This window comes from Blennius ocellaris (genome assembly GCF_963422515.1).
Source record: "Blennius ocellaris genome assembly, chromosome: 16".
NCBI lineage: Eukaryota > Metazoa > Chordata > Actinopteri > Blenniiformes > Blenniidae > Blennius > Blennius ocellaris.
Window position 1 is genome coordinate 6,093,529 of NC_137665.1, and position 13,200 is coordinate 6,106,728.

At 41.7% G+C, this 13,200-nt stretch overlaps 1 protein-coding gene across 1 annotated transcript in view; it reads left to right on the plus strand.

Moving 5' to 3' along the window:
• Positions 1-12,683, plus strand: part of cacna1ia (calcium voltage-gated channel subunit alpha1 Ia) — a gene marked incomplete at both ends in the record, with an annotated part of 112,972 nt that extends 100,289 nt beyond the window's left edge. Inside the window, 5 exons of the mRNA XM_080511989.1 lie at positions 2,046-2,195; positions 6,896-7,033; positions 9,872-10,085; positions 10,939-11,177; positions 11,955-12,683. Coding sequence (XP_080368115.1) covers positions 2,046-2,195; positions 6,896-7,033; positions 9,872-10,085; positions 10,939-11,177; positions 11,955-12,683 — 1,470 coding nt within the window. The remainder of the gene's footprint in view (positions 1-2,045; positions 2,196-6,895; positions 7,034-9,871; positions 10,086-10,938; positions 11,178-11,954) is intronic.
• Between the last annotated feature and the right edge of the window lie 517 nt (positions 12,684-13,200).

Here is a 13,200-nt window from a genome sequence, read left to right on the forward strand (position 1 = left end):
GAAATTATTTGAATTTCTCGTGGTTTAGGAATCAATACTTCTTTGAGATTGAACAATGGTGATTTCTTTTAATTGTGCAAATGCCCAAGTAAGTCTATAACTATGTTATTTCTAAGCTCCAGATCAGGATCATGTATTTGCATACTCAAACACTAAGATGCAATACTTAAAAATCTGACCATTAGAACCATCATTACAATGCATACAGTATGAATTCTTACTCCATATTAATAGGGAATCTCATTAAATTTGTCAGTGGAAGACAGCCATGTTGCCCCTTTCTCCCTGATGTCTAATTAATATAGTCTTCCATAAGGCTGAAGTTTACATACACAGCAGTGACAGATATGATATTCATTATTATCTAATATTATAAGCAGATATTCCACCTGTAGTTAATACAGTCTATAGTCTGCCACATGAGGCAGAAAGAAAAACCTCTTTGACTGTTTGGTGAAACGCTGCTAATATATTGCACAGCTACTAAAGGAGACGCTACAGGAAGCTGACACACACACAGGGAGAGAGAGTAAAGGAGTAAGGGAGTTGAGATAATGGCTGAGCCGGTGACAGTCAGATAGGGGCAGTAATTAATTTCAGCTCACTCCTCTCTCACTCTCAACTTCCATTCCCCGCAGACGAGCCCTATTGTTGTCCACTAATATAGTTATTAATGGAGGTCAGCACATGGGCTACCACAGTCAATCAAACATTATTTTTATGTTAAGCTCCCCACCTACGCAGAGTGTACTATTGAGAGGGAGAGAGAGAGAGAGAGAGACGTGTGTTTCTCTTATTCATGTATGTGTTGAGCTGTTACGGCAGAGTCAGTTTGTCTTTGTGCCAAAATGTAGCACTGCAATGCTGTTTCATAAAGCTGTTTGATTCACAGCTATTTATAGTGCTGGGACTACAGTAACCTGTCTTGTGTATTCCTAGCCCCCCCCCCCCCCCCCCCCCCCCGATTTTCAAAGCATTAGCAATGAGTGATTTTTAATATAACATTATGAGTCAGAAATGTGTGTTTGCATAACAGATCTAAGTATATTCCTATAAGCAGTGTTGTAGAAATGTGTTTTGAAAATAGACTTGCGTGGGGATTGAAGAGGAGTGACCTTATTTGACAGTATCTTTTGGGATAGATCTGCTGATGTAATACAGTTATTTTGGCTGTTGGGGATGTGCTACAGGCACAACACATTCACTTCATTGTGAAAATACAGTGCTCCGCCAAGCAGAACAGGCACCGTTTTTGAAGTAGTTTCCCTATTTCTGAGGGTAGTTTCCTTTTTTTTTTTTTCTACCCGACTGGATCCTGGGCAAGTCAATCGGACAGATTTAACCAAGGAGGAATCATTTAAGTCACAGAAAAATCCCTGAGTGATTCACTCTAAATTGCTTTAAACCTAATAATACCCAGAGCACAAAGCAAATGCTTAAATCTTAAATTGTTTCAACAAGGTATTGAACACTCTAATTGAGGTGATATATCAAATGTAATTGCACTGCTCTCTGAGCTCAAGGCTTTGATAGTAAAATTATGTGTTGCTTGGCTAATGAGGGTTTGGAGTTGTATTATTGAAGAGCCTTTCTTTTTTTTTTTCTTTTTTTTTTAAATTTCCAAAAGAGAACTGTGTTTAGCCCTGAAGGCCGACAAAGTGTATGAGCGAGTCTTGTTGCCGTTTGTTTGTTTGTAATCTCTGTCAGTGTTTTGTGCAGGTTATTTTGAGAAAATAAGGCATACGTAATGTGAGATCTGCGTTTGTCAGGGTGATTATGCACATGAGTGATCTTGTGCATCTGTGTGAGAGCGTATAAGCAAGTGTAAAATCATTACCTGCGTGTGCACACGGGCACTCTTGTAACCCTTACGATGGTGTATGCGTTTCCCTGCGTGTTCTCTGTCCTCGCATGTCCGCATGTGCACATGTTTGCGCCTGCGTGCAATCTGGTGTGCCGGCCTGCGTCCCGTGTGTATGCGTTCGTGTGTGTGCGTGCGTGCGTGCGTGTGTGTGTGTGTGTGTGTGTGTATGTATGTGTTCCAGGAGAGCCAGTGGTTGGATAGCGTATCTCTCCTCATCAAGGATACGTTGGAGGGGGAGATGCTGATGATCGACAACCTCTCCGGTTCTGTCTTCCACCACTACGCCTCTCCTCCACCCGTCTGCAAAGACTGCAAGGGCCACCTGCAAGAGGTACCAACCTGAACACGCGCGTATACAAACCTGTACGATGTACACACACGGGGACCTGAGAATGAGCACGTTTCCCTTGAAGCTAATACAAATGACAAAAATACAGTATTTTTCTCTTCTTTAAAGTCAGTAGAATAAACCCTATCTGAACTATCTCAGTGTCGTGAGTCTCGTGAGGTCACAAGCTCTGTAATATCCTCAATATCAAAATGACCAACAAATCTAGTGACTTTCAAGGGAAAAGCATTGTCGTTCTCTCTTGAAGGGATCCGCAGGTGAATCTCCAGTCCTCTTTGTTTATTGTTGCTGCAGCTCCCTGGAGTAACAGCTGTGTTTATTGAGCAAAAGAGTGCAGCACAAAGGAGCCAATGCTGAAAATACCAACCAATGGAATAGTATTTTTAATACAATATATATTTAATGATTGCAGGGTTCCTTGTGGTCTATTTGCGCATAATAACTTTTTTAGTCAGTTTAAACTCAGAAATACTTTCAAACTTTTTATATTAAATAAATATTGCCGCTTCAGCTACATTTTATTGACGTCAAACTAAATTTGTTACTGATTTCAGTGCAGTCAGAGCATGTTTTTCTGCTCTTCTGCATATGCTTGGCCTGCCAGATTACCTCTATTTTATTTTTTAAGTACTTTAATCCTTGTACCCTTGAAGTAAAATATGTATTAAAGAACTAAATTTGAGTTAATTAGCCCATATTTCTTGCTGTGATATGCTTTTTAAATATGACTCCAGGTGTGGGAGTGAAAATATATCAAAATTAGTAAGTGCAAGTCCTAATTAAACTCAAAAGTAGAATCTTAATACTGAAAATATATATCTTGTTGTGTGTACATATCTCTGCAAAGTGCATAAATATACAAGTTTTCATTAAGTAATGGTGTGAGCAAAGCGTGCTGCACCAAACTTTAAATTTGCAAAGCTAATGCCTAGAACAAACTTATACACACATTCATGCACAAAGAAATGCACACACCATTGTGTTTGTACCAGATTGGATGCATGTAGGGGGCACAAAGACTTCACATTCTTTCATGGATACACTGGGCTTCATTTATCACACAAAGCTGTGTGAATGGGAAGTGCCATGGACATTTATGCTTTGTAGAGCATGCCAAATCCTGTGTGTACTGTTATGGTACCGCATAACGAGGGATTGTAGCTCTTAATTAAAAAATTATCAACGTGAGATATAAACAACTTTCCATGCATGCAGAAATGTGGATTAATGAGGCCCGTTGCATGCATACACACAGGCAACCCTTTCGGATGGTGTATGCACACAAACACACTCTCACAAAACCTTCACCTATATCTCGGGGTGTTTTGTAAATTGAAGATCCTGTATGAAACACACAAAAACTTATTGTCCTGTGCTAGTGTTGTCCATCACAATGACAAAGTGCAGCGGGTCAGCCCAGAAGAAGCAATAACTGGACTCTACACCTCCTCACCTGTCAACCCCGCTTTCTGCCTGTCTGGAGATGCTGTCAAACCATCAATCTTTCCCCCCTTTCTCCTTTATATGTTTCCTCTTTCCATCTGTACCTCCACTCCTCGGGCTACCCCACTGTCTCTGTCTGATTCATTGTATCTGATCTAGTGCCGTTCATCTTCAATTTGCCATGTCACCTAAACATCTGACTTTCATATTGGACATTTTTGTGTGTCTGTGTCAGAGACTTGTGTGAGCGTTGGTGTGTACAACTTTTCAGACCAATGAGCTGCTTGCTGCTCACGATGGTGTGCAATGTTAATGTGCAGAAGAGAGCATCAAGACACAGCAGGATACCTGGGTGTAATATGTGTGATAATGGAAATAGGCATCTGCAGCCTGAGAGTGACTGTGGTTGAGTGTGCAGGAAACAGTTCACTGAAGCAGAGAAGGACTTTGCCATTAATTTGGCTGCTCGCATAAAAAGACGCTCTCCAGGAGTACATTTCCATTTTTCTGTATATTTCCAACTCATGCTCTCCTATAGAGGTGGTATGGATCACACCTCACCACGGTTCATGTATCCCTGCTTTGAGTCATAGCTTCAGGAAAAGAAGACTGCATTGTGAAAGAAAAAGACTCGCCCTTCAAATTGTGTTCTGAAAGTTTAACTTGAAACTTGGAACAGGAAGCTGCAGCAGTACAGTTATCATAGCTTTAATCTCATACATATTCTCAGCAGACATGGCAGTCACTGTTTTGATTGTTTTGACTTCTGCAGCTTTTTACCTCGCTGGTAAAGAAATTCTGAAAACTGCGGGTAATTGGCAACACAAATCAATTCCGATCTTTTACACCACTGTGAAATTTAAAACAAAATGAAAAGTAAATGCTCCTCTTACTTTTTTTAAGAGCACAGTGAAAATATTAAACTCTGTGTAAAACAAAAATGGTATTTGGCAGAAGCTTTCATCCACTTTCAATGTCAAGAAGACAGTTAAAGGGAGGCATAAAATTGGTCTTAACTGCCTCAAACATACCGTGAAAATTCACAGTCTGCAACATATAGTGAAGCCCCACATAGCTCTGATGTCAACATCCCAAAGTCTTGGATCAGATGAAGAATTGGAAATGAAGGAAACAACATAAAGCCACACAGGAACTACAGCAAGTTCAAGATGCTGTCACCATCTTTAAGATGTCTTGAAAAGAACGGCTTGTGAGAACACCCAAATGTGTAGTTTCTGTTTAAATAGACAATTTTTGGGGGGGATATTTAGTCAACTTTACTTATTGATAATGTAGGTATCTGCTTTAAATATTGTACATGGACCCCGGTGTGAAAATAGATCTGTGACATGGTTGTTGATCTCCACACATTACGTCGACACGTTTGATGGGAGCGCACAAATCAGTGCTTTGATGCAGTTATGTCTTAAAAGGTTTTCAGGAACCTTCTGCAAAAAGCAAGATAAAAAAGCCGGAGGTGTGTCTGCCTGTCTGTGTGTGTGTGTGTGTATGTATGTGTGTGTGAGCAGCAGAAAATCATCAACTGACTACTGGTGCGCTCACGTTCTTTGAGTATATGATCGTGTGCACACACGTACTATGGTGTGCTCGCATGACTCGTATAGCCGCAAGTTATCAGGCATGCATATTTTCTCTTTCAGTCACACAACCTTCTCCTCGCGCTCCCTCCCAGCAGTGCAGAATAACGGATGCCTTGCTTCGCTGCTCTCAGGCTGCAGTGGACCCTTTCAATTGGTGCTTGCCTGAGCCCACTATATTGTTAGTTAAGCCTTCGATATTTCTGAAGCTACCTTGGAAGCGCCAGTGTACCAACTCTTCCTGCACCGGTTGCGCTTTTTTGTTGTTGTTGTTGTTGTTGTTGTCCCTTGAGGGAGAGTCAACATTACAGGAAGAGAAAGGCTGTGGTTTCTATTACCTGTCAATGAAGGTACCAGGTGACGACTTGCAGGAACCCTCTCCAAAGCTATTTACAGCCCACCTCTGAGACGCAGAGCAAGTCACAGGAATTGTATAGCGCTCTCACACCGTAGCATAAGTGAGGGCCGCTATAATGAGACAAAACAGAAAAACTGCAAAGTCTTTCTTAAAATTAATGACTTGTGTTGCTGTGCTGTTGCCTTGCTTCCTTGCCTCATCCCATATCTTCCCTCTTTCTTGCTTCCGCTCTCTTTCTTTCCTTTGGGGCTTTGGTCAATGGTAATTTACTGCCTCATATCTGCCATGAATCTTTTTCGATGAAGCTCCGTCTTTCTCGCCCACCGGCACGTGTTAATGCTGTATATCGCTAACTGCCCTCACTTCATTGGATTTCACCCAGCCATTTTTAATTATCCCTTTTAATTCCTCGCCACGTCTCTTTAAAGAAACATCACACCATAGCAACGTCCCAGAACCCTGAAATTCTACTCAAGCTCACTGGTTGGGAGTAATTTTTTGAAATTGTGCAAAAATGAGCAGTGGGTTTGAGAAATGTACCAGCTGAGAAGCTCTGGCTTGTGCAATGATCGTTTGAAATGTATTCCACTGCCATGAAAAAAGGCCACCTGGATCAAAGAAGGAAAAGAGTAACCAGAATTATTTTTGCGTGTCGTGTGAGGGTGAAACAAGCGGTTATAGACGCTTTTTTATCATGTTTGGTTGTGTTTGTGAAGGAACACAGTTGGCTGCTGGTGTAGAATTATGCGGTTCTGGTGCTGCTTACATGACCGAAACAATGGAAAGAAAAAAGAAATCGCCATTGTCTCACTGCCTGAATACCTCGCCTCCCAGCCTCTTTTCATATAGCTTCATGCTACTGCAAAATGTTGATGATGACGACGTAATGTTACTCCTTCTTGAACTCTCTCACCCTGTTCTCTTCACAGACAGGTCCCACAGCATTGTGGCCGCTTTGAATTGTCAGCATCTGGTAAACCATATCGCAGCTTGGTGGAGGTGTAATCTATCTTGTCTGCTTAGCTCAGGTCGGCTGCTTAAAGACACTGTATGCACAAAAGAATCATGCAAGTTATCTTCAAAACAGATTAGAACGTTTGGAAATGTCATATTTAAATACACCAAAGTGTAATGTACCAACGTCACGGTTGCTGTCAACCTCAGATAAAAAACCCAAAATCCTCATGTTGAGCGCTGATGCTCTAGTGAGTAAATCCTGAAACAATGGCTGCTCCTGCTTCCAACCTGCAGAGACACAAATAACTGAAGTGAATTCTTCGCAGCAGATCAGGATGGCAGAGATTGAGCAGGCGTCGCTGAAGTCGGAGCAGCTGTCTGACAAGTCCTCGTCCCCCGCCCTGCCAGATGACCTCAGTCTGGACGAGCATACGGCCTACCAGCTGCTGGCGCAAGAGAGCAAGGTGAGTGTGAGCAGGCTGAGGTGGGAAAGGGGAGATTAGCATCTTCACCTCTAGCATCCAGATTAAGCATCTTGTTTTACCTTTGAAAAATGTGGAGCACAAATGTGCATCACAGTTGAATACAAACAAAACATATGATTACTGATACAGTATACGCGAAATGTTAACTACATACAGCCGTTGTTGTTCTGGCCTCAGCTTACCATGAATAGCCCAAAGTATTTCTAACTGATATTTTTTCTTTTTTAATTATCATTGTTGAATCTTTTGTTTTGAACCTCATAATTATTTTAGAAAATTCTGTTGCCCAGTTGTTTACTCAGATTTGCAGTTCTTTGGGGAGGTTTGTACAACATTTGAATCAACCTCCGCTGGTTTTATTTGTGCTATCATAATAAACTGACGGGATATTACTCAGTTGACATATGCTGTATCCCTAAGAGCCCTCATTTGCTGCTCGGTCAAATTGAAAGACTTGCATTTTTTTTTTTTTTTATGTTATGACCAATTTGCAAGCTATTTTCAGCAATTAGGAACAGTAAGATTTTATACAGCTGCACTGTTATAAAGCATTGAGCAGATCTTTGTTGCTGCATAATTGTGACTTTGATTTTTAATAGGTGGGAAAACCATGCCTTTTACAAAGATTTTCAAAACATTTATTTATTGCTTGAAGGTAAAATATGTGATATTTTAGTTTTATGTAAATCAGCATAGATTCAAATATTTTGGTGAATGAAACAAAACAGCAGTAGGAAACATCACTATTTTCTGGTATACTAGTGTACTTTATGTGATGCATAAGAATACTACGTTTACAACTTGGACACAATCATCACTACAACGCAGCAAAAGGCAGACTCACTAAAGTGACTCGACAGCGCCACCCTGTTTACAACAGAGATGTGAATTAAATGTCATGTTATTAAACATCTTCCCCTTTAAGTAAAAAAACATCCAATCATATAAAGATTATCAGATTGATAACAAGTGAGAAAACCCGCTGCAACACAATGTTTGGCCTCTCACTAAAGCCGGGAGTGATGATCTGATTTAATGGTTGCTTATCATCTCTCCTTATAATATCAAACCAATTTTGAGTCGGGGAAAATAAAACCAAATAAAAGTAATACAAGAGGGAGAATTATTCTTATTCTTCTTATTATTGTTGTTGTTGTTGTTGTTATTAATTTATGTTTTGATTTTGTGTTTATTTTTTGTTAACATTATTAGCATTGTTGTTATCATCATCATCACCTTCTTCTTCAGGAAGCAAAAAATAAATCACCCTTATAAAATCATTTTCATGGCTTTGCTTTAGGCTCTCCTGTGATTTACAGATATAAATATCAGGTTCCAAAGACCCCTTTATCGCTTCTCTCTCTCTCTATGTATCAGGGTAACTATCTTGTCTTTGAAGAGTCCACCGTCTCTATGCCCTGCAGACCTTCTCATGAATAAATCTTTCCACCATGCTCTCCCGAGTCACTGCCCTTTGAGACTCTCATGGCCTTCTCCCCAACCCCCAGACTCCCACTCACCCCCTCCTTTCCTGAACTATATGTCTTCCCTTTTCTTCGTCTTTCCCATCTGGTAATTGTGCACCTGCCCTGCTCCACGCCTCCCTTTCCCCACGCTATCTGCATCTTTTATTGTCCTTCCTTCCTAGATTTCTTCCTCTGTAATGGGGCAATGCTCCTTGGTTGAGGATAACCGGATAAGCCTGCAATCACCAAGCATGGCTGTGAAGCACTGCTCATTAGAGGAGGGGGAAGCGAGAAAGAGTAGAGGAAAGACAAATAGCAAAAAAAAAAAAAAGATGGTAAGGTGAGGGATTTTATATGTCAAGCATTGTTTAGGAGAAATGTTGTGTTTGCAGTTTTATTGTTTTTTTGCTGGAGGACCATAAAACTGTTTACATTTTGGGAGCTCGGTGTCCTTCTGAGAGTCAAAATGTAAGTCCCGACAACATAAATCTTTAAATATTTGTGGTACGGTTCAATTTTGTGGTACGCTTTTAGTTAGAGATTGGTTTTGGCAAGTTGAGGGTTAAAGTCACCAGTAATCAATTTACGGTAAGCACATATGATGACGATGCATTAGTATGTGTGTGTCTGTGCGTGCGTGTGTGCGTGCGTGCGTGCGTGTCGGTGCATCACGAGTTTATGTGCGCCAAAAGCCGTTTAAGGTTTGTATGGCTGTGGGTGGCTTCTCCTTTGAAATGAGGCTTTTCAGGGGTGAGCACTGAATCCCTCAGAGGTGTGATACACTAATGAAAAGCAGAAAGGCATACCTACACAGCAGCGCTCACACACTGTGCACTTGCTCCCGCTCGGCTCAGTCTGCTTCCTGCTTCCCACTTCGAACTGTCACAGCCTCTCGCTCAAATTTCTAACCAAACCTTTATTGTTACAAGATATACAATTACCATGATAATGACGGAGAATAATCAGCTCACGCCCTTTCTCTCGCACGAGAATGAAAAGCCAATGGGATGGAGTGAATCAGTGGCCATGTTTAATATCTACATAAAGGCCTGAGGGGCTTCTTTTTTCTTTCAAGCTCTCAACTAGGAATTGTCACTTTACAATCTATAATGTGGATCCTAAACTTTAATTGTCCCTTTGGAGAAGAAATTAGCATTAAAGGCTACTTTTAAATTACGCTAATGATCTTTTTTTAATGGTTCAAGCTCTTGCACTCTGGCGCCAGCCTCATCCAGCTCAAAAGTTGTCTAATTTATCTTCTTTAATATTCATGAGAAAAGTGACCCTTACTTTGTCGATCTACTATGCACATTTTTTTGTATTCAATGTCAAAACATGTGTTCTCCTCCAGGGAAGATGTCGTAGTGACTCCTACAGCTCAGAGGAGGCCTGCGGTCGAGCAAGTCATGAGGGACTGCAGCAGACTCGCACTGTGGTGCAGAGCCAGGTGCAGGGCTTGGGCCATCCATGTCGGGCCCTTGCCACTGGCACCGAGATGGAGACCGCGCTTCATGAAACAGAGATGCAAACACACACACCACAAAACGCACCTCACCACAGTCCCGGTGAGTCAACTTGTATTTACTGCACTGCTGAAGCCATTTTGTAATTGCACTGACGTTTATAAACCTACATCCCTGTCACTCTGTAAGCTTGTGCAATTTAAGTCACATGATGATGACAACACACAAAACCTTTGAGCAAGAATGTTACAAAAATATATTCTAAATTAAATTGAAATGCATTTACAAGCATTACAAACACAGCAATCATTTGTTTGCACATATTTAATTACACTGCTTAAATGGGCAAATTAGAATCTATTCAATTAAGCAATTGGATCAGAAGAAAAAAATTAGTGGAGGCACAACAGTGTGATGCTGCATGTGTTACACTGGCTGAAGTACCTGATTATGTCATATTGTGCTTCTCAGGGTGCTATACTCTTTGTCATCATCTTCATAAGAAGAAGCAAAACAATATATTTCTATTATAACAAAAGATTATCTGGTCAACTCTGATTGAACGGAGCAGTGTTGAAAAGAAAATAAGTTAGCAGGAAGGCTGAAAGTACCACAGGTAATACAGAAAGTACACTGAGCCCAGTTTGCAATTTACATGCAAAAATAATTTGTTGCTTCTTCGCATATTTAATTGAAACTTAATTGTAACATAAGATTCATAAAATAGAAAATACTGTAGTTTAAAAAGTCCAGTACATGACTGCAATAATCATATTCCTGTCTTGAGTTGTTGACCAAATCGCTTACACATCCACTATTGCTGAAAGTAATTATAGATTTTATCAGAGCACTATTCTAAAAAATTATGCAATTGTAGCTGGTTATATGATAATAATTCAGAAAAGTGAAAGAATTGATGCCAAGAAAGAGATGAAAGTGTATTCCCTTCCTGAAGGTGGCGTTCCCAGTGGCAGCAGCAAGGACAGAAACAAAGGAGGAGGAGGAGGAGGAGCCAGTGGCATTTCTGCTCTCTTCCACCTGCCTGCAGAGTTCTTCCACCCTGCAGGAGCAGCCATCCCAGCACCTCCCCGGAGCAGAAGCTTGCGTTTGTCAAGGGGCCTTAAGCTTACCTCCCCAGCCACCTGGACCTCGTTCCGCTCTCCTGGAGCCCAAAGAAAGATCCTCTGTACACAGGTAAAAGAGGGACAGGGGAGAAATGCATTATCGGAGGTTGGATGCAACTTTTGGCGCTATTTTAATGGTCAAAATGGCACGGTCCAGTGTGATGTCACATGTCAGCAGTTGGTTGTCTCTGTGAGCAAATATCCGTGTATATCAATTCCTTTAAGTATTTAAATATTCTTTTGACAAAGAGGAGTGAAAGTGATAGAGCAGCCATGTCACAAATTTAAATAAAAAAAAGCCCCAATATAATATTAACCGGCCAATCAGGACTGAATGTGTCCTCATGCTCCAGTGAATATTGACTCTATGAAAAATTATAAACATATTGTAGATCTTGGTCCAAGTACAATACACCAACAGATAGCTAAAAAAAAAAAACAGAACTTTGTCTTTGGTTCTAACCTAAAGTTCTTTCGGTGAATGATGTCAACATACTCCTTTGTGGTGACAATGACTGATACCTGGTTTTTTAACAACACTGTCACTTCCCATGGCCCAGAGATAGAAAGCGTCCTCATTGTGCCTGATCACACCTCATTTAAAGAAACATTTTCCGGATAGCATGCACACTGCACAAAAACAGCAACTTGTGCAAAGTGTAAGACAGTGTCATTGAAGTAATCAAAGAGATAGATTTGTGACATTAAACATAGTTAAGAAGTTGCTGATCATGGATTGTGGTTCTTGACAGATTAGATATTAAAGTCGTATTTCTAATTGAAAAAAGGGAAGATTAATCTGTTATTTACGATCTTTCTCTCCTCCCCTTTCACTCTTTCTCATCAGTACCCATCACACAGTGACTCCTCACTTGCGACAGGCAGTTCTGAAGGAAGCCTTCAAACCACCCTGGAAGAAGGACTGAGCTTCAGTATCTCTCCACCACAGAACTTGGAACTGCCTTTGCCAGCAGCTCCTTTACCACTTCTGTGTCCTGTCCAGCTGCCTGAAGACGACACTACCACTTCTTCTCCAGTCCAGACCACGAGGCCGAGACCAACCCCCTCCTCAGCTTTAACCCTTCTGGCCACCAGGGGGCACCAACGGAGCCAGAGCAGCGGGCGGGGCAGCACCAGCCCGGGCTATACCCGTGACGACTCCATCGATCCATCAGACGAGGACCTTGGCATCGGCATTGGATCGTCCATCGGGGGTTGCGGGTCCAGTCAAGCTGGCAATAGTGAACACTTGTCAGACGCGCTGAGCAGCTTGTCCCTGACGTCACTGTTGTCGCCCAGCTCCTTGGTGTACCCAGGAGGAGCGGTGAAGAAGTGCAACAGTACAGGCAGCCTGGACCAAGGGGGGATGCTGTCTTCTCGGGGCAGGGAGAGCCGCAGGGAGATCCTGGGCCTGGAGTTGATGGACCCCCAGGGCTTTTTGGCCAACCCCTGGACAGGGGTTTTAGTTGACACAAGAAGAGGAGAAATAAGAGGTGAAATAGGAGATGGAGAACAAGGGTTGAAAGCAAAGAGCTCAAGCCAAACAGCAGTAGGGCCTTGTCGTAAAAACAGATGAGACCTACTGTTTAGTCGTATTTTGTCTCTCCATTCCTTGGATCTAAACCCATTGCTGTTCCTCTCACTCTCACTGCTTCATCAGTGAGAGAGAGGTCTGATGACACATGATGTCCTGTATTCCAAAGCCAAACCCTCATCTTGCCCATTCAACCCCTTTCAACACATTTCTGACAAGCCCATGTCCTATTTTGTGATATTTAGGCAAGTGGTCTTGGTTATGGTCTGTTGGTGAGGGAGTGGTCTGCACAGTTAAGGCACCTCCACCCTCCTTGGAGCGACACCAGCAGAGGAAGTCATGGAAGGTCCTGATTGCATTGGGAAAAGAGGAGGATCCATTCAGGGAGTCAATGGGAGCAGAAGGAAATGAGCTCAAGTTTCAGACACAACAAAGAGTCTTAAATGTTGCTCTTCTGTAGTTTTCTGTTCCCTGCAATGGCTCAGATTAATGAGGTTGAAAATGCAAAATGAAAAAGGAAAGAAAAAAAAAACACAAATCCAAAATAGTCATCCATGCC